This window comes from Globicephala melas, chromosome 11 (assembly GCF_963455315.2).
Source record: "Globicephala melas chromosome 11, mGloMel1.2, whole genome shotgun sequence".
Lineage (NCBI taxonomy): Eukaryota > Metazoa > Chordata > Mammalia > Artiodactyla > Delphinidae > Globicephala > Globicephala melas.
In genome coordinates this window covers 86,579,933-86,607,453 of record NC_083324.2, presented here as the reverse complement: position 1 = coordinate 86,607,453, position 27,521 = coordinate 86,579,933, and the positions used below count along the sequence as shown (strand labels likewise).

General features: G+C 37.1%; 1 protein-coding gene across 10 annotated transcripts in view; it reads left to right on the top strand.

The window, feature by feature from the left end:
- Nucleotides 1-27,521, top strand: part of CDKAL1 (CDK5 regulatory subunit associated protein 1 like 1) — a 651,341-nt gene that overhangs the window by 96,824 nt on the left and 526,996 nt on the right. For all 10 annotated transcript variants that reach the window (XM_030881291.2, XM_030881294.2, XM_070046775.1 and 7 more), the window contains one exon: nucleotides 4,047-4,131. In XM_030881291.2, coding sequence (XP_030737151.1) covers nucleotides 4,047-4,131 — 85 coding nt within the window. The remainder of the gene's footprint in view (nucleotides 1-4,046; nucleotides 4,132-27,521) is intronic.

The window sequence follows — 27,521 nt, the reverse complement described above, 5'->3', positions numbered from 1 at the left end:
ATATTAATGTTTGAAGTTGGGATGTATCTTAAAACTTAAAAGAACAGAGAATAATGTTCCACGTCTCTTGAAGAGCTGCTACAAATTTGGTTGTGTTTCTTATAGTTGATGGCATCTTAAAACCCAGGAAATGTGTTCATAGGGGGCAGAACATGTGGGATCACATTACTTACTGGCAAAGAGCCATATACGATTTTCCTCTTCACTCCCCTTTGGTAGTGAGTTTGTTTTCTGTGTTATTTAAAAACCTTAAAAAAGGGCCTTTGCTGGGTGATTGTAAGTTGGCACAGAGCAAGCAAATACTCAAAATTGAGAAAGCAAAATGAAAAAGGGTGGAGGACCATCTTATTTTTTTTGGTAACAATACTAGTATTTATACAGATATCTTCCTTGAACTCTTAGCATTTAACACAATTGATTATTTCTTTTTAAAGTACTTTCTTCCCTGGATTTCTGTGACACCATGCTCCCTAGTTTTTATCCCCTTATCTTATTGGCTGTTCCTTTTCCATGTCCTTTTCTCATCTCAACTCCATCAGACCTTTGAACAACCCGATGTTCTGTCTTCTGCTTTTTCTCTCTCCTTTTTCCCCCCACCCTACATTCTCTCCTTAGGTGAGCACATCCATTCCTCTAAATTGAGGTATCTTTTTAGGGTTTAGATTCTCCCATTTGTGTCTCCAGCCTGGAGGACCCCTGTGAGCTTTGGTTTCATATATACAAATGGCTGATCAGTATTTCTAGTTGGACATTTAATAGGGATTTCAAACAAAACATGGCCACAACAGAACTATCGATTCTCTGTTCCCCAAATCCGTGCCTTTCCAGACCTCCGTCATCTCAGTAAATGGCACCTCAGTAACTGGTGCTCAGGCCAGAATCTTTTCCACGTGTTTAGCGATCCTACATGATGCCTTCTTGCACGACTTATACCTGATCTAACAGTGAATTCTTTTAATTCTACCTCCAAAACACGCCTCCATTCACTTCTCATTCTTGCCATTGCTATAATCCCAGTCCAGGTTTCTGCGGTCTTTCTCTTACCCTTAGACCAGTGTCTCAGCTTCCAGCTGATTTTCTTGCCTTTACTTTTTTCCCCACTTCTTTTGCTTTTACCCCATCTACAGACTTTTATTCACAGTGTTTCCATAATGGAATTTCTGAAGTAGGAATTAGTTCATGTTTGAAACCCAGTGGTGACTTCTCATTACTCTTAGAATAAATGTAATTTTCTTAACTTGCCAATATTATCTGGTTCCTGCCCACCTCTCAGACCTTTCTCTCCCTGGGTCCAATCACACTGGTCTTCTCTCTGTTACTGGAACATGGCAAGCTTGGGCCTGTTTCATGGCCTCTGCACTTGTGCTATTTTCTCATTGGAATGCTCTTTCTTCTGATCTTTGCGTGGCAGATTCCTTCCCATTGTTTAAGTCTCAACTCAGATTTAAGCTTCCAAGGGAGACTTTTTTTTTTTTTGACACCAATTGTACTTGAACATTTGTTACTTTTTTAAAAAAAATTAATTAATTAATTAATTTATTTTTGGCTGTGTTGGGTCTTCTTTTCTGTGCGAGGGCTTTCTCTAGTTGTGGCAAGCAGGGGCCTCTCACTATCGTGGGCCTCTCTTGTTGCGGAGCACAGGCTCCAGACGTGCAGGCTCAGTAGTTGTGGCTCACGGGCCTAGTTGCTCTGCGGCATGTGGGATCTTCCCAGACCAGGGCTCAAACCCGTGTCCCCTGCATTAGCAGGCAGATTCTCAACTACCGCGCCACGAGGGAAGCCCCCAAGGGAGACTTATTTTGACCAGCAACCCCACAATTATTCTCTGTTCAGTACTCTCTTTAATCATCTTAATATCATTGACTGGTACCTGAAATTATCTTGCTTACTTCTGTCTTTTGTTTTGGTCAGACTTCCTCTTTAAGGCTGTAAACTCCTTGAGGGTGGAAACTGGTTTCACTCTCATATCCTTAGTACTTAGAACAGAGCCTGACACATAGTAAATCCTCATTGTGTTTTGATAGTTGACTGATTTATGCTCGTAAGTAGAACAATCTGTGTTAGGTCCTGGACATTCAGAGAGCGGCAGAAAAAAATGTCTTCAATATCTCTTAAATAGTAATAAAGACAGGCTGGAAAAATGAATTATTTTAATACAGAATTGTAAAGTGCAAGAATAGTCTAGACAGTCTACTGTGGGAGTGCAGAGAGGGGGCATCTCACAAACATCGAGCTGAAACTGAAGGATGAAAAGGAGTTAGCCAGGTGGATAGGCAGGTGAAAGGGGTATGAGCTGTCATTCTGTGAAGAAAATAAAGGTATTCTAGGCAGATGGAATAGTGCAAGCTTGAGGAATTTGGTTTGGTGTGCCTGGAAGGATAGATGAATATAGGGAGAAATGAATATTGCAGTTGAGGAGGTGGAGATCTGGATAGGTTTTGAATACCAATTGTAAATTACTGTAAGGTTGAAAAGGTACTATGGTCAGATTGCTACTAGAGGATTATCTTTTCGGTGGCATTGTGGGGACTAACTTGGAGGGAACTAGAAGAGGTCGGTGAATACTCGTCATTACCAAGTTTGAGCAGGCAAGTGGCGTAATCAGATTGCTGTTTTACGAAAGGCCACTCTGGCTGCTGGGTGGGAAAATAGACGACTGGGTGGGGATGGGGAGTATGAATGGAAGGAGGGAGACAAGTTAGGAGGGATCCTAGTTTCAGCTGATGTATAGTAATGAGGAGCTTTCCTTTTCAAGAATTTGTGGATCTTATCTCTTTGTAAAAAATTTACCATTTTTATAACAAAATGTTTGGGGGAAAAGTTTTGCCAAGTTACCGGAAGCTTGGATGTGCTCCCCATCCCTCTTATGGAATGCTCTCACTGGAAGCTCCATTCCCAGGTGGAGAATGTACACACAGACATCCATATGTCCTTAGTTCTTCATGTCTTTTGACCTCTGCTTCTGTTCTTGTTGAAATAACATTGAAGGTGCTGCAGTTTTCAACTTTGGTTTTCCTTTCATTGTGCTAATCCTATTTTAATGTATAAGTCCTTTTAGGCAGTAAGGCTGTTGGAATAGCATCAAGCACTTCAGGCATTTATAAATTCATTTCGAGGGGCTTCCCTGGTGGTGCAGTGGTTAAGAATCCGCCTACTAATGAAGGGGACATGGGTTCGAGCCCTGGTCTGGGAAGATCCCACATGCCGCGGAGCACCTAAGCCCGTGCACCACAACTACCGAGTCTGCGCTCTACAGCCCACGAGCCACAACTACCGCAGCCTGCGTACCACAACTACTGAAGCCCTCGCGCCTAGAACCTGTGCTCTGCAACAAGAGAAGCCACCGCAATGAGAAGCCCACACACCGCAACGAAGAGTAGCCCCCGCTCACCCCAACTGGAGAAAGCCTGCGCATAGCAATGAAGACCCAGTGCAGCCATACATACATACATACGTACATATTCATTTCAATAAACGTGACGGGTTTGGTTTGGGTAATTTGTTGTGTTGCTAGTGAGTTTGTTATAGTGTATAACAGTATCTAATCAAATTAGTGAGGAATAAAAGACTCACTTTGATGTAAATCATTAACTTTTTCAAAGAAGACAAACAATGTTTTTAGTAACATCTCAAGCTGAAGAATATTCAGTGTATAATACATGTGCTTGAAAAATATTAACACACAGCCTAAAAAGGGGCGATTAGTTTCATATTCAGAGGTAAGATTAGGCCAGTTTCACTTTAGTTTTTGTTAGTATTAAATACTCGCAAGTATTCAAAATGTTTGAAGAAAATGCTTATCCTCTTTATATTTTAAATGAGAAGATAATAGCACAGGTTATATATTTTAATATTTATTTCTCACCAATGTTTCCATGCTGAAGCAGTTATCTACTATGTTGTAATTGCCTGTTTACTTGACTCTACCCACTAGCTCTCTCTCCTCTCCCCCTGTGGTCCCAGTGCCATCTGAGTAAGCACTTGGATACTTTCGGCTGATTAAATGTGATACTTACTTTTCTTTTTCATATTTATCTTTTTAATAGAAAATGCATCAGAGGCAGACTTATGGCTCCTGAATAGTTGTACTGTAAAAAATCCGGCTGAAGACCACTTTAGAAACTCAATTAAGTAAGTGGACGTTGATTTTTTTTCTTATCTTTTTATAAGTGATGTAAGAATTAATTTTCAGGAAGTTAGCTTTTAAAAGATTCCTACCATTACAAATACTCAGTATGTTATCAGCAAAAGTATGAGTTGGACTTTGGGCATTATACTGTTTTGAATTTATCTGGTAAGGAATAAAACTTCAAGGTAGACTTTTCTAATAGGTATTTGAGTATTTGTGAAGTTAGCTAATAGGTGATTTGAATATCTGTCAAGTATTAACAACATACTTTTCTCGGGGAATCCAGTCTCTACATTTTGAAACTATCCAAAGCAGTCCTTACCTCTTTTCTCTTCCCTGTCCATTAGCACTGTTCTAATAATGCCTGGCCATCAAGAGAAGTACAGTTTATTGGGGGAGCGGGCATGTAATCCGTGGTTCTTGAATTGTTCCTCAAGTTACAGTGAAAGAAGTATCTTTTTTTCACATCTCTGAATCATACTCCACCCACTCCACCCACTTCTTACAACCTTCATTCTATAAGTTATTTCCTTATTCACCTCTATTTTCATCTCTCCAACCCCATTGGTGCGTTTTCATTGGTATTTAAACAAGCTCAGACCTACTCAGCCCCATACACCCCTTTTAGCTCTGGTCCTGTTTTTCTTCTTGCCTTCCCCGAGAGACTTAAAATTTTTGGCTGTGCTGCGCAGCACGTGAGATCTTAGTTCCTGGACCAGGGATCAAACCCCCTGCAGTGGAAGCGCGGAATCTTAACCGTGGGACCGCCAGGGAAGTCCCCCGAGAGACTTGTTAAGATTTTTCATTTCCTGACTTCACTCTCAAACTCAACCCCCACCACATTGGTTTTATTGTGAAATATATCATACATAAATGAGTTTATGAAACATGTACAGTTTAAATAAGGTTAACAAACTTAACACCTAATATCTACCACCCAGCATAAGAAATAAAGCATTGCTGAGACCTTAGAAACTGCCCCGTTGTCCCTCTTTCAGTCATATCCCTGAGATGTAACCTTTATCCTGACTTTTGTGGGTCATTCCCTTCCTTTTATTAGTAAATTTATCATCTATTAAATATATCTCTAAACAATGTGTTGTTTAGTTTTGCCCTCTTTTATATTTATTGGACTTATACTGTTTGTGTTCTGAGATTTGCTTCTTTTCCTTAACGTTTTGCTTTTAGATTTATCCATGTTGATGGATGTAAAATAACTGGCCATTCATAGTATTTTACTGAATGAATTTGTCACAATTTATCCATTTTATTATTGAAAGAGTTTTGAGTTTTCCCTGTGTTTTGCTTTCATGAGCACTGCTGCTCTGAATATTTTGAACATGTTTTCTGGTGCGGATGTGCAAGAGTTATTTTAGGATATGTACCTAGGAATTATTGGGTCACAGGTGTGTGCATATTCAAAGTTTTAGGTAATGATGAACTTTTCCCCCAACGGATGTACTGGCGCTCACTCCCACCAGTCATGGATGGGTGTGGTTGTTCTCCACTCTTTGCCAGTACTTGATACGGTCAGGGTTGTAAATTTTTGCCCATCTGGTGGTGGAGATGGTATCTCAATGTGGTCTTAATTTGTGTTTCTGTGATTACTAGTGATGTTGAGCATCCTTTTATATGTTTATTTGCCATTTAGATTGTCCTTTTCTGTGAAATGGCTCTTAAATATATTTCCCTGTTATTTTTTTATTATTTGTTTGTGGGAATACATTAAATGTATTCTATATACTAATCCTTACATATTACATATGTTGTATCAATTGTGGCTTATCTTTCACTTTCTTTTATGGTATCTTAGGATGAAGAGAAATTCTGGCTTAAAATTTATCAACCTTTGCCTTTGGGTCCGTGCTCTTACTGTTTAAGAAGTCTTTCCTTACTCTGAAGTTAAGATATTCTATGTATTTTCTTCTAAAAATTCCATGGTTTTTACTTCTTACATTCAGGTTTATAATTCATCTGGAGTTGATTTTTTTTGGTATGATACCAGGAAGAGGATCCCATTTTATTTATTTATTTTCTGTGTAGACTCCGACTTTTTCCAGTATCATTTATTTTTTGAAAACCTGTCCTTTCTCCTTTTATCTATATATTATCCACTCTGTCATAGGCTGAGTGTCCATAGATGGTTGGGTCTGTCTGTGGGCTCTCTATTTGGTTCCACTGATCTGTTTCTTTATTTTGGTGCTTATTCTACTACTGCTTACCTGACATAGTCATAATTAGTATAGATTTATAATAAGTCTAGATGTTTGATACCGCTAGTGCCTTTTTGTTCTCCAGTTTGAAGGAAGACATGTTTTTGTTTTTGAATGTGCTGTATTTAAAGTTACAGCTAAATGTTATAATAAAGTAATGGATAATATTTGATTTTTATCAAGTGTCTTCTATGTGGCAGGCACTGTTCAAAGTGCTTTACATCAATTAGATATTATCTAGTTTAATTCTTGCAGTCTACCAATGAGTTGTAGGTTCCAATTTTATTTCTGTTTTACAGATGAAGAAGCATCTGTTTTGCAGATGAAGTTCTCTAAAGCTGTTGAGTTCATAAGTGGTGGAGGTGGGATGTTAACCTAGGTAGTCTCACTAGAGCCTGTGCGATGTTAAATTTAATACCAGGTAAAGAAGTCAGATAAGCAGTTACAGAATTGAGGCAGATATCAAAGAGGCACCACTAGAGGTACAGATTTTGCATTGTTTCCATAGAAGCGATAGTTGAATATGATGGTTTCCTCAACTTAGAAATCATGGAAGGAGCAGAGAAGAGTTGTTACCTGAACGATGGTGGGAGGCTTAGGAGGGTGGTAGTGATGTGAGATGGAACAGGGGAGTTAGGGTCATGGTTAGGACCAGAAGAAGGGAGAATTAAACCAAGAGCAGAGCAGGATGTTTACCAGGTGCTGCTTATTTTCAAAGAATGCCTTTTATGGGAAGTCTATCATGTTCCCTGATTATCTACTTTTTCTCCTATAGGAGAGGCATAAGATACAAAGATACTTTAGTGCTACTGATAGCCTCTAAGTACAAACCCCAGAGAATTCAGTTTGTGTGATTATCAATTTTAAAATGTGATTAACTGATACACTTCTAGACTGTTTCTAAAAGTTTATTTAAAAACTCAAATATAACTTGTGTCAATGGGTTTTCTTACATAAACTCTTGTGAATGCAGTTCAAGGTAATGATACGGTGTTTGAAAGATTAAGTGAGGTAATCACTTAAGATTTTTGTCATTTTAACACTACAACACTAGTGGTAGAGAGCACAGGTTCCTTTAATGCACTATTCTGCTTGCTTGAAAGAAAATTTAAAAACAGTATTATAGGTGATTAAGTATTTTTTTAAATGGCTTTGAAAGCTTTTGCTAATCACAACTAGTTCTTGTTAACATACCACCTAAGCTAACGTTGGATTTGCTTCCAGAATAAATATAATCCTGTAGAAGGCACAGTAACAATTAACATTGAGAAAATGTCAAATTCAAGTGACATTTATACATTTAAAGACTTTCAGTGAAAGATTACCTACTCTTGTCAAGCATTTTGCTTTATTTAAATGTTCTCCCCCTTTCACCACTGTCTCCTAACAAAGCAAAACAAAGAAAAATAGTTCGTAAACTTTATTACACCTTCAGTCATGCGACACATTTGTCTTCTCTCAACCTCCAGCTCCATCCTTTCCCTTCAGCCTCCTCATGAGCATGCACTTTTCCCCCCATGACAGTGAGGCAACATTTAAATTCAAGGAGGCCCTGATGGGGTGTTTCATCTCTCCTTGTTCAGCTGCGCCTAATGCATTATGCTCATATTCACCCATTTTCAGGATGGGCTGGGGGCTCTTTTTTTCTAACCTGAACCCCCTACAAATAATGATTGCTTCACTTTGCCACTTACTTCTGAGCGTTCACCTTAATTTCTGATCATCTGCTTTTGTCTCTCTCCCAATGTATTCTTTTTTTTCGACTGTAGAAATTTTTTTTATTGAAGTATAGTTGATTTACAATGTTGTGTTAATTAATGCTGTACAGCAAAGTGATTCAGTTATACATATATATACATTCTTTCTTTATATAATTTCCATTATGGTTTATCATAGGATATTGAACATAGTTCTCTGTGCCATATGTATTTTTGATATTTAATAGTTGTTTGTCTATTATCAACTCATTTTATTTCTCCTGAGCTACCAGGCAGTAGGACCCTCTTGTTTTAACAGGAGAAAAGAAAGAAAACTGAGAGATTTACTATCTTTCATGTAATCAATGCATAAGATCCCAGAATTGTGAATTTGTGACAAGACAGCCAGGGCCTTTTTTTTTTCTTCTCTTGGTGGTGGTGGTCAAAAGTATTAGTTTTGCAACTTCACAGTATAAAATATATTGGGAGTATTATTTAACCTTGGTCACAGAGAATAATGGCTTAAAATTATTTGGAAATTTTCATTTTATACAGTAATGCTGACAGTAAATCATTCTACTTTAAATAATTCCTTAATCTAGTCCAAGTTACATACCTGGCATGAAAATGCATACGTGTTAATCCGTAGGCTGTACTGATCAGTACTTTCTACTAGTTGATCTAATTACTAAGACTTTACAGTGTTTGTATTATTGATGTTCAGATTGATAAGACAGTAGGAGTTTTAAGTAGTAAAAAAGGAGTTAAGGATGACTTTTCTGGCTGCCTTTTGAACTTTGAAATGTTAAATGCTATTGCCTTTACTAATTTTGAAAAAATCTCTCATGAGGCCCATGTTTTGTGGTGGCAGCCTGTTGTATGCATACTCTTTCCTCTTGAGCATTTGCCAGTTGCCCTGTCCTTGTTTTATGCATTAAACCAATTTGATTTAGACAATATGGCCTTAAACTTGAGGGGTTCTTGAGTAAACGAAAAAGATCAAAAGTTTCAAAAAAATAAAATTTGCTCTTAATGAGAGTATCAAATAAGAAAACTCCTTTGGTTAGTGCTTTATAGAAATGTGGAATCTTTTCCATGCCACCTAAAGGAGGTCATTCAGAGGCTGGTGAAGATAAACACGTCTTGTGTGTTCTATATAAATGACAGAAAGAATAGCCAGCTTGCTTTGATCATGGACTGTCAACCTCTGTTTGACCTTGTGCGTTATTAACCCAAATGGGCACTGTGGTTTAGCCACACTGATAGTAGATAGATGAGTCACTAGTTCTTTGAACCACCTTTGCCTGTAGAAATAAATGGTAATGTTGAAGGGATGGTTTAGATATCTCAGTGAAATTACTTGAAAGAACAATGGAAATATAAGGAGAAATGGACAAAGAAGAAAAGTGTATGTTGAGACAGGATAACCTGCTTTGTATTATATCTTCTGTTTAAAGGAGAGCTCTTTTTAGAAATAGCGTTCTGTTGATCAAGTAAATTATTGGATGTTCACTCCTATTATGAAAAGATTTTTTGCTTTATGTGGATTTGACTTTGAGTTCTTCATTGTAAACTGAAGTTGGGGGAGGCATCAGAATATTGTTTCAACTTGAATTTGTAAAATAAATTGCCTTCACAAAAGCTGACTTATTACGAACAGAGAAGTGCTTTCCTTTTCAGTTAGTAATTATACAGTTTAAAAAAAGAAAAAAACTCAACTCGTTCTGTTTCTAACTAAATTTGTTAGTAATCAGGTTATCTTTATTTTTTTAATTAAAAAAATTGGCATTGGGAGATAAAAAAGAATACTAGGTTTTAGTTTGGCCTTTTTCAAGAAACAGGTTAGGTAACGCAAGTTCTTTTGTTAAACTTACTTTTTAATGTTGTAGATCGTGGATTTTTTCTTAAAACTTAGATATTTTAATTTTGGCTTTTCTAGTATGCAATGGCTTTAGTTCAGTAGCACTTTTATGTTATTGTTTCAAGTGTCGTTCATTGTTTGCTTTTACCAGTCACAGTCTCATGGTTCCAGCTATCCTTTCCCACCTTAAAGGTTTCCCTCTATATGGAAAGTTAGTTCAAAATATTGTACTGTTTGACTTAATATATATTGTCAGTTAAGTTTTGTCTAAGGCTATTGTTTTTCTCCAAACAGTGCTATTTTTAACATGAGTTTACGTTTCCTCCTACCATTTCTCATCTACTTCCACTATTTAGATACTATCTGTGTGTTGATTACTCCCAAATTTCTGTCTCTGACCCTGGTCTCTCCTTCCAAGAACCAAACTTGTACGTCCATTGTATGTCCAGCTGCTTTCTGGACTTTTCCATTTAGATGCCCCTTAAAGTTGACACTTTAAATCATCGTGTCAGAGCCTCTTCATTATCTACCTCACCTTTTCCCCAGCTAATGTTCCTGTTCGTATTGCCTGTCTTGTTTGGTTACAAGGTCACCTATCAGATAGTCCGGGAGTTTTCTTTGACTCCCTCTTTCCCTCCCCTATTTTCCATCCTTCAGAACTGATTCTACTTCTAAAATATCTTTTCCTTCCTCCCTTTGATTCCTTCCTTCTCATTACTTTTGCCCAGTGTTGTTAGTGTTTTGTTGCTTCTTGGAACTTGCAGTGAACCACTGTGTTCTCATGTTTCATCAGATTGCCACGAACTAGACACATATCTTTTGAATTTAATCCTTTCTCTCCATCCCTATTGCTAATGTCTTAGTTATGGTCCTCAATATCTCTTGCTCTTATATTACAGTAGAAGTTAAGCTTGTTCTCAGCTCCTTTTCTGTTCCAGTTCATGCGTTCCTCTCCTTCACACCCTGTAATGGTTCCTTCTCAGCTACATGATAAAGATATAATTTCCTAGTGTAAAAAGGTCTTTTAAAATAATCTGTTCCTTGCCTACCTCTATGGCCTCTTTTCTCGCCATTCCTCCATAGAATTTTACTTCTTGCCTAAATTGTATGATTTTCCAGACATATAATGTGTTTGCATATGTTTTTCCTATTCCTTGGAACATGCTCTCCCTTTCCCCCAAAGGCATGCATGTGTGCATGTACATGCTCACGCGCGCCCCCCCCCCCCACTCATGCACCCCATGTAATTCTACTTGGCAACCTAGTCATCTTGTGGGACTCATATCAAAGGTAATGCTGTGTGCAAGGTTATCTCCCTTCTAACTCCCACCCTTTACCTCCAGGGTCCCCAGAGTTAATCACCCTCTGTTCTGTGCTACTTCTTTATCCCGTACAAACATCTATTGTTGCATATTACATTTTATTATTTGTTTACATATTTGGCTCTCTACTAGATTGTGGTCTTGAGGTCAGGTTATTGACCTCAGGAAAATCCTTTTTTATGAAGTCTTTGACCCTCTGACTCTACCATGTAATGATTTTCCTTTTCTTGGGAAACAGATACCATTCATGGAGTAAGACTTGCTTGTCAGCTGTTCTGAGAAGAGACTCCCAAGGCACCTGTGAATCCCTTGTAGAGACAGGCTGTATATTTGCAAAAAGGGGAAAGAACATTCTAATTTGCAAAGATTGTACTAAAGGGCTCTCTTTTTAAGAAATCATGCTGTTTTGCTTTTTATGTTTTGCTTATAAACTAGGAAGAAACCTGCCCCTTCTTGTCCTAAATGAGATAAGAAACTTGTGCTTGCCACTATTGGTCCACAGTTTCTTTCCAGAGTAAAGTAGTAAAAGGAGTGAGAACTGTTCTCCCTTCTTGGAGTATTGCTTGGTCTTGGCAGAAGCTCAGCTGCGAGTGGCAGGACCCTGTTCTTCTTGCCAAACTAAGTGGACTGGCTCTGCTTCAGGACCTTGGCCACTGGATTAATTGAAGCATCTCATCTTGAGTCAAAGGGTAACAAAGGTGTAGATAAAAACCAGGTAGTGTTAGACCTTGTTTTAGACACACAGTCTGTACTCAACGTGTGTTTGTACACTTAGGTTTTAAATGGATTGATTCTTCCTGTTTTGGGAAGAGTGCTTGGCATCATTCTGCTGTCAGGGCATCAGCAAGTCATTGCTAATGTATTATTTTGTGTTAAGTATATTATTAATTATATAACTATATTAATATCACAACACTTGTCTTACATTTGAATATCAGATTGTCCAGTTTCAATGAATGAGCAAAAAACATTAAAAAACACCAAAGTGGGAGAAAGAAATCAACATGGCTGTTGTGGGGTAAGAAGTAGATGTTTTGGAGAGGTTGACTTGATATAGGATCTTTGAGAGAAGAGTGGAACAGTAAGATCTACGCAGACAGTGATGTTGTCTCACTTGTTTACTGAGGGATCCTTGGTCTCTGGTACAGTGCCTGGTGAATATTTGGCACTGAGTTTTGCATTGAATTGAAAGCTGATTTGATGAAGGCCAAATTTCTCTGGATAAGTTGCTGTTTATGTGTTAGGTCTTCTTACTGTCTACCATATGTGAATTCATATTATTCAAGTCTTAAGTCATGGGTCTGTTTAGTCTACTTTCTGTTGATGCTAGGACTTTGTATTGTTTTTTCTCTGTCAGCTAGTCTGGGGTTAATGATGGTATTAGAGGAACATGCTTTCTGGAAACATAAATGAAGAGTTCTCTGTTGATTCCTAAAGTGAGGGGTGAGAGTTACATAATTCAGAGCAGATTTTGACACATTTCCTGCTACAGACTTTAGTTGTTTGTCCCCTATCCATGGAAAACATGGAGACGAATGGGAGTGCAGGGAGACTATTACATGATAAATCTCAGTGAGAAATTTGATGGGGAGTAAAGGAGAAAGTATATTTTAGGATTGAATTCCTGGTTGACTTTAAAAAAATGAAGGAATAGTTAAATTTACAGTTGTAAGATAAGTTACTTAATTTGCAAATCAGGAACAGAAAAAGCAGTTTAGATGTAATAAATCATTATAAAATGCAAAACTGAGTTTCATAGCTATCAAAAATCTTTTTGGAGAACAGTATTTTGCATATTTCATGATTACTGTTACATCAACAGTTGCTTTGTTTTTGGCATTTTAAGCAAGAGAGTAAGTGAAAGAGGTCAGAGTATTATGTACTGGCAACAGCTGGCTGATAGCATTGAATACTTATGTAATTAAATATATGTGTTGGCTGTTGTCCTAACAGCTCTGTAGGTGGAGGCCCCAGAAAGCATGCAGAAACTTGCTTCAGCAGGATTAAAGAAGAAATCAACATGATCTAAGCCTGTGCTTTCAGCCAGGAGTGATTTCCTATTGTTTTGGTTTGAAAGACATCCTACTTATTCTTGGTGTGTGTTTTAATACAACAGCAGAGAAAAAAAGAAACGTATTTTTTTTACTCCCCTTCTTGTATGCTCTAAGTGTGAAAAACATAATCTTTCTTAATTTTTGGTCACTCAGTAGTGTTGTTTATGAACTGATGACCTTTAAACCCATAGCACACAATATTAAAATATTAAATGTTAACTATTTCTGTTCCTTATTTATGGTTACAATTAGGTTTAGGTGTCCTCTGGGCCATATTAAAATAGTTACATTGATTTTAGACTGCATTAAGGAATGGTTGTCTGTGATCATCAAAAATTGGATAAGGGGTGGCAGTGAAGGATAAACAAAATCCTCAGGTAACCACTCTGCCTTTAGTTAATAGTCTTATGTGTGGGTGCAGATTCTACTCAAAGTACCTTATGTTTACCTCTGTTACTGTTTTTATAGCTCAGGGGCTGAGGGCAGTCCTTGAGGCACCTTTGGGTACAGGCTTTGATGAGTGGATGTTACCTTTGTGGGATTAGGAAAAGATGTCAGTTCTTGTAGACACAATCTGGCACAGCTGTGTGTGGCTGCCCCTATAAATAACCCTGTATTTTAATCGTATCTTCATCTGTCTGCAACCCATTTCAGAGTTCCTTAGGGACAGCCACTATGTCTTTTACCTGTAGCCCAGCACCTAACACAGTGGTTGCCAATAATAGTTGAACAAATGAATGAACCAACTCATGTGTTTGCTTTCTCTGTATGTTTTTTCTCCTCACCCCCCTCCACTCCCTGCCTCTGTCAGAACAAGTGTCTTCCTCTGTAGCTTTTCACAGAACTTCTTCTGTATCTCTTTCCTATTAGATTGCATTACTTAGAAATTAAGTTCAACCCCATGTCATAGAGGACCCTAAAAGTAGAAGCTTAAATAAGATAGGGGGTTTATTTTTCTTTATATAGTGCAAAGTCCATAGATAGGAAGTTGCTGGCTTTGGTTTACCAGCTCAAGGATGTGAGGGCAAATTCTCTAAAGTTTTATTGATCTTTCCATTATGATATAAAATGGCTGCTACTCTTCAGCCGTCATATGTACTTTACAAAAAGGAGGAACTACCAAAAGGGACAGTGCCAGCTGAGTTGGTTCCTCCTTTAAAGGCACTTCATTGGAAGTCCCACACAGAACCCTGTGTTTGCATCTCATTGGCTGGAGCCATATTACATGACTACCTCTATTTGTAAGGGAGGCTAGGAAATGTGGTTTATTTTCATTTGTTTTAGACTAGTCATGTTGTTGTTCCCAACCGAATTGGGGTTCTATCAGTACTGAAGAAAGGGAGAATGCTCACTGGGTCTTAAATTGATGCCTCTGCTGCAAGTTGTAGTCTTTGAGGCAAGATACGTGTTTTATTTACCTTCTTCATTTATCAGGACTAGAGTATTGGATGAGATTCTCAACATATTTGTGAACCAATGACCCTTCTTTCTCCTGTTTACTTTATTCAGAATGTTTAAGAAACAACACAGTTGACATTTGAGAACTTTTCTTCTTTTTGGTTACCCTGAGCTGTCTCTAATGAAGTATTGATAATAACAATAACAAAATACACTGGAGAAGCTCATGGCTTAGATGTTACATACACAAATAATAATAACAAAAAAGGATAATTGGGATTTTCACGTATTTTCCACTCTTAAGATCTGCAGTGACCATATTTGAAATGGGATCTATGAGGAAAGTATATATCTCATTGTTTCTGATACTCCATTTTGTGATAACAATGATTATAAACCTGATTTAGAAACTAGAAATTTTACAAGAATTTAGACAGAAAGCAAAAGCAGAGTTTAAAATTATCACAGAAGGTCTTAACTAATTGGAAGAAAGGTTGAGACTTAAGTTCATTCTATAATTAACTGCTAGAAAACAGTATTTTATATAATTCTAAAAAGTTTGTTTCAGCTGAGAACAATGCTTCTTTTCACTCAGATAGAAAGTTAGTGTTTACATTTAACTTGGAAAAAAAAAAGTGGAGAATTCAATGTAAGCAGTGAAAAGCTAACCAAAGGGAAGAGTCCTATAAAACTTGCTGTAGGGTTTCTGTAGGTTGGCGCCATTGGATACTATTAGAGGAAAGTTAGGAGTATCCAATCCTCATCCTAGATTGTGAACAATGTGAACATTCTGCAACAGTGTCTTTTTGTGTCCTTGCAGAGATACTCTGCTGAACCATTGTTACAAACTGCCCAGATTTATTTATGTTGTAATGGCCCATTCTTTGGTGTTTTTCTTCTTGTGGTGAGTGAGTGAGAGAGACAGAGAGAGTGTGTGTGTGAGAGAAGGAGGGGGTGGGGAGAGAGAGAGAGAGAGAAGGAGAGGGAGAGAGAGAGAGAAGGAGAGGGAGAGAGAGAGAGAGAGGGAGAGAGAGAGAGAAGGAGAGGGGGAGAGAGAGAGAGAAGGAGAGGGGGGGAGAGAGAGAGAAGGAGAGGGAGAGAGAGAGAGGGGGGAGAGAGAGAAGGAGAGGGGGAGAGAGAGAGAGAGAGGGAGAGAGGGAGAAGGAGCGAGTGTGTGTGTGGGAGACAGAGGCAGAGAGGGAATGTAGATGCATTAAGAAAGAAATGACAGAATCACATGATACAAACTATTTTGGGAAAAAATACAAATTAAGGTGTATGTCAAGGCTCTCTTTTACAATATGTTTTAGAAATCAACAGCTCATCCTTTGTGCCAGCCAGGGATGTGCTTTCTAGCTCATAAATTTCTTTTCTAAGAGGGATCAGATAAGCAAGTTTATGGCAAAACTAAAACGTTTAACTTGATGCTTTCCTTAAATGCCTGTCAGTAGCTTATGATAGTTACTGAAGGGAAAGACTTGTTTTGCTTTAAATGAGAAAATGTTTTGAGTCAACTTTTTAAATAATTTTTTTGTCATCTGCAGTTGAAATATTGATTAATTTGTTCTTTTGATGTTTTTACTCCTTTAATAAATAGCAAAGGTTTTGGTGTCATTGATCATTTACATTTAAAAATGATAATTTTTAAAGAAACACGAAAATAGAACTGATGGATATTCCATTGAGCAAATCCTGGGCACATGGTACCTTGAGTATGTATGTTTCTTACCCCCTCATTGTCCCACTGGCTAAATACCTTTGGGCATCTTTTAGAGCCTTAGAACTCTGTGTTAGAGGAGAACACAGATGGAGTTGAGACCCTGGGTCCTGGGAAGAAGGTGTACCTGTGTTAGAGGAGGGGGCCTTATCTCTAGTCCTAGTGGGGGTGGAGAGGAAGGTAAAAGATCTAGAATCTGAGGAGTCTTTTCTTCTCCTATAGGCCTACAGCAGTGTTTCTGAACCTTATCAGACCCAGTGATCCTTTTGTATAACAAATGTTTAGCAAAGTACCCTTTAGTAAAATTCATGAATAACATAACTTACCTATACACATTATTACAAACAACACAGTGCTCTGAATATAATTAATGTAGGGGGAAATAAACAGAAACATTGGTAATGTAATATATATTTCAAAATATAAATACTCAGGTACTAATATACCAGAAGACCTGATGAAATCACCTATATGTAGAATTACACTGAATGTGAGAGTAATGAATTCCATCTGATATGTGTATAGCCTTAACAGCTTAAATACCGACAATGACATTGCCCTAGGGATGCGCCTTAGATTCTAGGACTAGATAATGTAAATATGTTTTTTACCTACTTGAATGTTTAATAGGAGATTCAGAACTCTTGCAGGACCTGTGGAGTTATTTGTACAGGACAGACATGCCTTAGAAGACACCTAGCACCTCTGACTTATGCCCACTAAATGGCAGTTACATTCTCCAAACCAGTATCACAACCAAAAAGATTTGATAGATTTCACCCCTAGTGATTATAATTTCTGTATGGCCTGAAGCACCCAAAACAAGATTTAAAAAATCTATAGAGATTTTAAAATATATATAATATATGTGTGTATATATATAAACATATATATGAACATATAAATAAATGTATATATGAATAATATCAAAGAGCTCCATAAATGAGACAGCTTAATTAAAAAGTCTTCAAAGGGTATGAACAGGCAACTTATGGAAGAGGAAATAAGTATGAAAAGTTCATTCATCCTTACCAGTGATCAGAAAAATACAAATTAAAATGAGATACTGTTTTTTTGCTGAGTAAATTGGAGTTTTCAGTAGAACTGGTGGTCCTAAGATTTGGGGGAAATGTTTGCTCTGATATTATTGCTGGTGAGAGTCTGAATTACCACAGTCTCCTAGGAAAGTAATTTTTTGATAAGTATAAAAATTAAAAATATGTATGCACCTTGATTTAGCAGTTCTGTGTTTTATGACCCTCTCCTATAGATATAAAAACACGTGTCTGCAAGGACAGGGATATAAAGTCATTTATTGCATCATTGTTTATAATGGCAAAAAGTGTTACAGCAAATTTGACTCTTCTATTCCTCTCTCCCTTCCCCTCTCCTTCCCTTTATCTCTCCTCCCTCTTTCTTCTTCCCTCCTTTCTTCAACTAACTGTGTACCCTGGAATAATTCCCTACAGGTGTATATAAAGCTTCCTTATTCTAGATTCATAGACTACTTTGTGCTCTTATTTATTTATGGATTCATAAATGTTCTATTTTATATACATGAAATATTATTTACTCATCTGTTGATGGACATTGAGTTTTTTCCTAATACTTGGCTATTATAAATATTGTTTATAAACATGCTTTGACTGGAATTTTATAGAGTATTAAACTTTTTTGTTTTAATTTGCATCTTGAAATAAGATGAAATAATTATCTTATTATTGTTATTATAATTATCTTATTTAAAGTATTGAAATAATACTTTTCATACTGAAAAGTTTCAGGAACAGTGCAAAGACTTCCCATAGACCTTTCACCCAGCTTCCTCTAACGTTTAAATATCTTACATTACCATAATGCAATGATCAAACTAGGAAATTAATGTTGCTACAGTACTGTGAACTGTTATACAGACCGTATTCAAAATTTGTCTTTTTTTTTTTTGGTTCAGGATTCAATTTAGTATCCTACATTGCATTTAGTTGTCTGGTCACAGTCTCTTCCAATCTAGGACAGTTCTTCAGTCTGTCTTTTATGACATTGGCACTTTTGAAGAGTGCTGGTGAGTTTTGTTGTGGAATATTGCCTAATTTGAGCTTTCCTGATATTTCCTCATAATTAGATTCAGATGTTATGCATTTTATCAAGAATATAGGGAGTGGTAGGTATGTGTCCGTCTCAGTGTGTCATACCAAGGAGATTCAGGATATTGTTAAATCTTTTTTTGTTTTTTTGTTAACTTTGACATACAGTAACTAGGTGTTAAATTCATCTACTTAAGGTGGTAGCTTTCAGCTTTATGCTCTATAGTTACTATCTTCCCCTTTGGAGTTAATATGTATTTTGTGGTACTTTGGTTTTATGCATATAGTCTGTTTCTCATCATGTTTTCACCATTACTTTTAGCATCCGTTGATTACTTTTGCATATAACATTTAATACTGTGGTATTTATCAAGTGATGATTTTTCCGTTGCCATCATGCCATCTGCATTAATTAATTGGAATCTTACTGTAAGGAGGAGCCGACTCTTCACCCTCCCATCTGTCTGTCTATCTTTGTAATATTGACTTCATAGAGTCAAGGTTATTTATTTTAACCTTGGGCATGATCCCTTGCTGTCATTATTTTTACTGCTCAAATTGTTCTGGATTTGGCCAATGGAAACTCCTCTAAGTTGGCTTCTTTCTGGTACCAAAGAGTCCAGGCCCATCTTGTACTTTCGTTGCTTTGGTTATCTATCTGTATATGTATTAAAAAGCATGAGGTCATACTGTGCCCTTTGACTCTATTTCAACTGCATAGGATTTATTTCTAGCCTAGCCTCCCTCCCTCCCTCCCTTCCTTCCTTCCTTCCTTCCTTCCTTCCTTCATCTTAGTTCCCCGACCAGGGATCAAACCTGAGTCTCCTGCATTGGAAGCGCAGTCTTAACCACTGGACCATCAGGCAAGTCCCCTTCCTTTTCTTACATGTAACTTCATTCTGTAACAGTGGGAAACGCAGCTCTCAGTTTTTACAATGCATTTATGTTATTTGTTCAATCCTATTAAACATCTTAAGTCCTTTTTGTCTTGAATCTTACATTATGTGGTCAAACTGCTGCTTTCCAAAGATACTGGAATTCCCTGTTTATTATCCCCATTACTCTCTTTCCATCCTAATCCCACCTGTCTCCATTAGCTTCTAGTTTATTCTTCCTTTTTTGTACATATGAGCACAAGTCACGTTGTGATTCTTCTATTTCTGTTATGTCTTCTACGTTTATTAATTGGGCTTTTACTGTGAGGAAGAGTTGTTTTCTTCCCTGTCAATTTATTTAATCATTTATATCAGTATAGACTCATGGTTATTCTGTGGGTCATAATCCCACAGAATACATATGCAGAATTCTGTATGAGGAATCCATGTAAATTTTTAAAGTTTCCCTTTGTTTTTTACTTAAATGGTAGCATATTCTAGATATTCTTTTATTCTTTACTCTTTGTAATATAGCCTGGAAACTGCATCAGTTGACAGAGGTCATCCTCATTCTTTCTTACGGCTGAATAGTAACTTCATTGAATGGCTGTATCATGGTTCATTCAGCTTGTGTGGACATTTAGGTTATTTCCAATATTTTGTAGTTCCAAATAGTGCCGTAGTAAGTAAACTTGTGCACATATATTTTTGTATTATTAGAAGTGTATCTTCAGGATGAATTTCTAGAGTGACATGGCTAGGTTGAAAGGTAAGTGAATACATAGATATTACCAAAATACTCCCCCCCCCAAAAAAAAAATCAGTCTCTTGGATTTTAAGTTTCCTTCTTCTGAGGGCGCATTCCTGAGATTCTCCATTTCATATTCTCTGGTTCCATTTTAGATTCAAATCCCTTCACACTCACCTTCTTTATTTTAAAAGGGTGGTTCCAGCATTATTTGGTCTCTGAATATTTCTGTCTTACAATGCTGTTGTCAGTTGTGGCTTTAGAATTAAAGTGCTCTTTTCACATTTAATCCTTGTAGCTTGAATTCTACTTTGCTTTCTTTTGTACTCTCTTTTTATACCTTTGTCTATCCCTTTAATTTAGCCATTCTGAACTATAATACTTTGTTTAAGACGTGTCTCTTGTGTATAGAACAAAGTTGGATCTTGCTTTGTGAGCTTAAAATTTTTTTCTTCTAATAAAGAAAGCCAAGCTTCTTTACATTTGTTGATATGACTGATATATTTTGTCTCTGTGGTGATAGTTTGTGATCCTCTCTCTCTGTATATATTATTTTATATTTGCTGTGTTTCTCTATGAGATGTATTTTTTTCCCTTAAATCAACTAAATGGTATTTAGGAATGTTTGTGTTTTTATTCTAGTAGTTACATTTGTCTTTATACCTTTTAAATGACTGTATTCCTCTTTTACCTATTTAATCATTTACCTTCTCTTCAGTGTTCAGAGTTTAACTTCTGACTTTTGCCAACCAGTGAACTTATTTTACTTTCTCACTTCCTCTCTTTTTTCTTCACATTTTTTTGCACTGTTTGTACTTTGTTACAACTTGTAACATTTGTACATTAATCTTCAGCTTTCAAAGATGAATGTCCCCACTTTTATTTTAGTCTCATATCTGCAGTTTCATGTATAAATGGATGTATCACTCTATTTTGCTGAAATTTCCTAGTCTTTGGTTGGTGCATTAAGCTCATTCTGTAGTAGATTCTTCAAGAAGGGATTATGAATTCCTGTATGTTTAAAACTGTTTTTATATAGCATTGATACTTGAAGGACAGTTTGATTGGATATAAAATCCATTATTCATTCTTTCTTTCATTGAATTTCTTAAAAAAAGCTGTTCTATTGTTGCCTTGCATTGTGTTTTATTTTAGACAGCTCCGACCCCAGATCAGATCCCAGATTTGCTTGCCTTTGTTCATTATTTTATCTTTTTTGCCCAGAGGCCTTGAGTATCTTTTCTTTATCTTTGAAGCCTAAGAGTTTACTAAGGTCTGTCTGGGAGGTGATTCTTCCCGGTTAATTATCCCAGGTATTGGGAGAATTTCAATATGTAGATTCAGATCTTCTTTTACTTCTGGAAAGTTTTCTTGGCTTCCAGTTTTAAATATTGGTTCTATTCCTTTTTTTTAAAAAAATCTTCTGTTGGACTCCAGTTTTATGAATGTTATTCCTATTTCCTGTTTCTCTCTGACTTTGTTTTTTTAGCTTCTTTATCTCATTCTTATTATGTTGATTGTTTTACTGCATTTCTTCAATATTCTCTATTGCATTTTTATTAGATTTTAGAATGGTTCTTTATAGTTAGGTGGGATCATTTTGGGGTGGGCTAGTTGGGAAGGCTTTTGAAAGAATAAGTCTTAATCTAGATCTCAGATGAGTTCTAGAATATTTATTCATAGTAAGAGAAGAACATTCCAGACATATCAGAAAAACACTAAATAAAAATCTTTGTATATTATATTCCTTGCCATTCCTATTGCTGCCATTCTAGTTCCAGTCCTCTTCAGGTGAGACCTAGATTATTACTTGGAATGGAAATTATATGTGGGTAGTATTTTGTTCTGCTTGGAACTAGCTGACAAAGGGTTTGTTAAGATCAGTGGTGGTGAATAGAATAAATTAAATGACTATTTTTAAATTAGTAATTGTGAATATGAGATAAAATGACTGGCACTGTTATCCATGGCCTGAGCCACCTTGTAGATTAGACTGCCATGTAGAGAGACCCTTTTAGCCATTTCTTCAGCAAGTATCATCCCATATCTCTTATATGTTGGACAGTATACTAGGCACTGGGGCATGCCCCCTGTCCTCAGCTATAAATAAACCTCTTTAGAGCAGAGCTTTGTTCTGTGTTGAATGGCTTTAGAGGGAGGTTCTGGTGTAATTAAATTGTATAGTTTCTGAAAGATGAATGAATGTTGCTTTTGAAATTTATTGGAAGAACATCTTAGAATGCAAGGACGTTATCAATTATGTCAAGTTTTTAAAAAAACTTTATTTTATTATGATTGTACACTCTCATGTGTTAGTAGTTTTTAAAGATATGACATTATATTTGAAGTTAGTTTTCTTATAAATATGTGCCAAATTAAGGAAAATTGAGGGTGAATTTCCTGACAGTGCTGTTAGCAATGTTTGATTTTTTACGTTCATTGCTCAAAGTGCTACTATTCAAGGACTAGTCTTTTTTAATAATTTAATAATTTATTTATTTATTTTAAAGATGGTTAAAACTAGACAGGTTATCACTTACCTGGAATTTTTCTTTCAATAAGCAAGACTTGATTAAGACTTAATGTTGTCTGTCACTGTCTACATCTGTGATTCTCTTTATTCTGATTGAAAAAAAATCTTTACTTTCTACATGTGGCTTTATATAGAAATCTGGCTGGACAGGGCACTTTTGGATCAAGTATTGAGCCTTAAAAAACCTTGAAAAAGATAATTTAACAAACCATCCTTCTGTTTAGCAAGGTGAGGCTCTTTATAACAGGGCAATATTTAAACCCATGTTTCTTGTTTGCTAGCTTGCAAAGGGTATTTTGTTTGATCATCTAAGTTTTCTGATATCAGGATGTGATTTTAAGGGGAGAAAGTAACAATTTTTGATACCAGTGATGCTAAAGTTTTTAATGCCTGGAACTAACAATCAGTATTTTGTGAGAAATGAGAAACAGGCTGGGAAGGATCCATGGTTTCGGTTTTGTTTGCTGCGTCACATTAGTGGGGGATCCTTAGCTTAAGCCTCTTTCCTGTTGGCCCGCTTTACCTCCACTGTTCAGTGTTGTCATGAATGCCTTTACAGTTCTTCTGAACGATGGCCTCTCCTTGTAGGTGAATCCCTATAAAGAACACAGGAAGTTGTTACAGCAACTCCTAAGCATGCTCTGGAGTCCAGAACGTTCCCAGGCAGCAACAGTCCTGTGCATATGCTGATCTCCGGGAAATCCAGTTCTTTCCTGCTGCTTAGTTGTGTGTCGTCCCCGGCCCATGACCGGACAGGCTTGAGCCAGTATTTGCCTGGGTCTAAATTCTGTGTTCTTTCCATTTTACTGTGCTTTACAAATTTATTAAATTCCTACTTTATGCCAGGCATTGTATTAGGGGCCAAGGACCAAAAAAATGAATAAGGCAGAGTACTGTCTTTATTTGATAGGAGAGACAGTGTGCCAGTTATCTGTTTATCATCTCTCAGCCCCCAGTTCAGCCTTCTTTGCCTTGCTTTGTGGGACTGGAACTGGACCTGGACCCAGTAATAGTTCTCCTCTGTTAGCAGCTGCAGTCAGTAGAGGGTGCTGGTGGGAAATTGCAAGGCTGTAGTAGCAGGAAAGCACTTCTCCTCTGGGTTCCAGGCCTCCTTTCTTTCTTACTCTTATTGGAAGAAGACCACCTTCTTCCTCATTCACTGCAGAGCCAGGTGTGAGTGTGTGGAAGGCCTGGTGACGTTCTGGTGACAGTACAGATCCTGCCTCCTTTCCAGGGACATTGCAGCCCATATCCCTCAGGAAACTCTGGTTCTAGCTTTACCATACCATCTGTACCTCCCCTGATCGTACATTCCTTCTCTGACTGGATAACATTTCTCTTTTATTATCCAGATCTAGCAGTGCAAGCACTTCCCTCTTGAAGTCTTCCCTGAACTTCCAGCCCAATTTACATTTTCTACCTTGCACTGCTTTGAAGCGTCCTGTGTTTACCATAGTTATATCATCCTATTAGAGGGGATTGTGATTTTCAGTTGGTTTGTATTGCCCTCCTTGAAAACCGTGAGCTTTTATCTATTTCAGTGTACCCAGCACCTAGCATAGCCTCCCAGATGCTGACTGAATTGACTTCAATCTTTTATTTCGCTCTTTACCGCTTCCTTCTACCTAGTAAAACATTGTTTCTGAGGGAAAATGATAGCTATCTTTTTTTTTTTTTTTGCGGTACGCGGGCCTCTCACTGTTGTGGCCTCTCCCGTTGCGGAGCACAGGCTCCGGACGCGCAGGCTCAGTAGCCATGGCTCACGAGCCCAGCCGCTCCGCGGCATGTGGGATCTTCCCAGACCGGGGCACGAACCCGTGTCCCCTGCATCGGCAGGCGGACTCTCAACCACTGCGCCACCAGGGAAGCCCGATAGCTATCTTTTATTGAGCACTATGTGAAGCACATCTGTGGACTTTGTCTTATTTAATTTTTTTTAAACTTGAGGAAACAAGTATGATTAGAGGGGTCAAGTATCTTGCCCCCAGGTTTACATGGCTAGGAAGTGATGGAGTTCGTTTTAAACCTGGGTCTGCATGTTCAGAAGATGTTAAAAGTTAAACAAGTTTTTGTATGTTTCTAATTTTTATTTTCGTTATAGTTAGTATAGATCTATTAGAATACCATAGTAAACTAGCATTTGGTTAATTATTCCTAGTTTTATTTATACTTAGAGATTTATTTGTTAGCAGAAAATTCTAATGGATAGTGTCTTCTGCTCTTCAAAATTGGAATTAATACATGGTTCTTTCGTCTCTTACATAGTAATTTTTAGGGGATGAAAATCATGGGGTCAAAACCATAATGTCCATTTTATGACTCTTGTATAATTCTGCCTGCAAATAAATGGTGTTTTCTTTGTCATTGATTGTTGTTTTTTAAAGGTTTATATGTTGTGACATTGATTTTCAAAGTTATAGATGCTTTATCTCAGAATCATTCAGAACTGAATGACAAGGAATTCTGTTTTTATTGTATAAGGCTTATGTTTCATAAAGCTAGTCTTAGTGTTAGAAAAACAGCTGATTTTTCAGAAATATCGTTGGTTGGTGATCCATAGACTTTTAAAACAATTTTTCTTCTCAATTATTAAAAGAAAAAGGTAGCTTGTAAAATGCAATTTGAAAGTCACATGTATCCCTTTAGGCAGTTAACGTGCTGCCTATGACTTTCCAGTCTTTATGTGTATTGGTTTCTCTTTTACATAGATGAAATTGTTTTGTGCTATTTCTGTATCCCACTTAAAAAAACACTTAAGATTATTACTTGATTAATATTAATTTTAAATGGCTGTGTAATATTTCATTTTATGGATAGTTTATGTACATTCTTTGGCTGTTGCTTAGATTTTATCCAATTTGTCATTCACTACAATAAATGTATTGTATCCATCAAATAAATGAACATCTCTGGGTGTAAATCTTTGAGTTCATTTCTGGCTATTGTATATTTTTATAATGTAGCTTAGATTTGCAAAGGTGGAATTTTAGGTCAAAAAATGAGCATTTCAAAAACTCTAGCTATATTTTGTCACATTACTCACTAGAAAAAGTGTGTGAGTTAGCCCCCTGTACAGCAGTGACAGAGACACGCTTCTCCCTCATGTGCTTTTTGAATTAACAAATTTTGACTTTGCTAACTTAATGGGGATTGGGATGACAGTTCATTGTTTTAATATGTATTTCATTGATTATGAATAGAATTGAACATTTTTACATGTATTTGGGTTAGTAACCGTTTACCTTGTCTTTATTATAGACAATGTTTTTCAAGTATGCTCATATGAGCTTCTTTGTATATTGAGAATCAGCTATAAGAGAACTTTTAAAGTCAGGACTGCTTTACTATGCTAATAAAAACAGTAATCAAGAATAAATTTAACATTGAAATCTTGGGAGAAGGTTTTGCAGATCTAATGTGAGTTCATTTACTAATATTCCTGTGTATCCACCATGGTCTGCTTGAGTACTTTCAGCAGTGTACAAAAAAAAAAGGAAATTGAAACGTAAAATAGATAGCTAGGGGGAAGCAGCAGCATAGCAGAGGGAGATCAGCTTGGTGCTTTGTGACCACCTAGAGGGGTGGGATAGGGAGGGTGGGAGGGAGGGAGATGCAAGAGGGAAGAGATATGGGGACAAATGTATATATATAACTGATTCACTTTGTTATAAAGCAGAAACTAACACACCATTGTAAAGCAATTATACTCCAATAAAGATGTTAAAAAAATAAAAGGAAATTGAGATTATGATATGTTATGATAATTATTTTGCCCATACATAATGATGAATATATTTTTCAAATAAGATGAAATATATATTTCATGAAACAAATGCTATATTACTAGACTTTTTTAAAAGTAGGAAATATCCAAGGGAATAGGCAACAGTGACTTTGAATTCTTTAGGGACTGTGGTGGGTAAGATGCTTTATGACCTAGCTCCCAAGAGGTTTTGTGGCTCTCATTGGTAAGCTGCCATTCATTGTCCCGCCTCTTGTCTTTGGCTCTCTCCAGCTTTCTTCTTGGATCTTTGGACTAGTTCCTGTGGAAAATATGAGTTCCCAGTGGTGCCCCCTGGGCCAGGGCATCTCTGGGCCAGCAGTCCCTGAGCAGCCAGGCTGCTGAGAGCAGGTGCGTGTGCAGATGGCGTGGTGGGGCAGCCTGCCTTCTGCTTGGTGGAACTGGAGAAGCTGATTGGTCATGCAGCTTGCTCTGCATAATGGTCTGAGGCAAGGGAGCAAGTGAACCAGGCGAAGTGAAAGTCAGAGCTGGCAGAGCAAACATCCACACTTAATTTAATCTGAGTTTTATTAAACGTCCGTATTAGTACTCCTAAGCAGTGGCCTCCGCACATGCTGTTTTGCCTCCTTGCCTCCTCTCTTGCCCTGTATCTTCTGAGGGAGATGATGGTAGTAGATACAGAAAGGGCAGAAAGCAGCTGTCCAGAGTTGGAGAAGGTATTCACTTGTCAGTGCTCATAACTTAGACTGGACTCCAAGGCAGTGTAAGGGCAGCTCATTATGTGCCTCAGTCCGGTTTCTGTCTTTTCTTGTAGTTATCTCAAAAATGGAGTACACATACCCCTAAGGTAGATAAAACCGTGCATTGGGAGCTGGGTGGGAAGAAAACAGTAAAAACTTCATTTTTATCTCATACTTTAAAAATTTCTACTTCTATATATCTTTTATAAAATACACAATCAATCTGTACAGTAAGACAAGTATATAATTTATAAATAAATATGTATAAACTGGGGTGATATGCTCAAACGTTTTTTATTTTAACTTTAAGTTTTCAAAGCATGAAGCTTTTAAATTTTGTAGGACTTTGTCTTATGGGATTTGTTGTATAGGTATGGTAACTTTTGCTTATTAATACTAGGACATTGG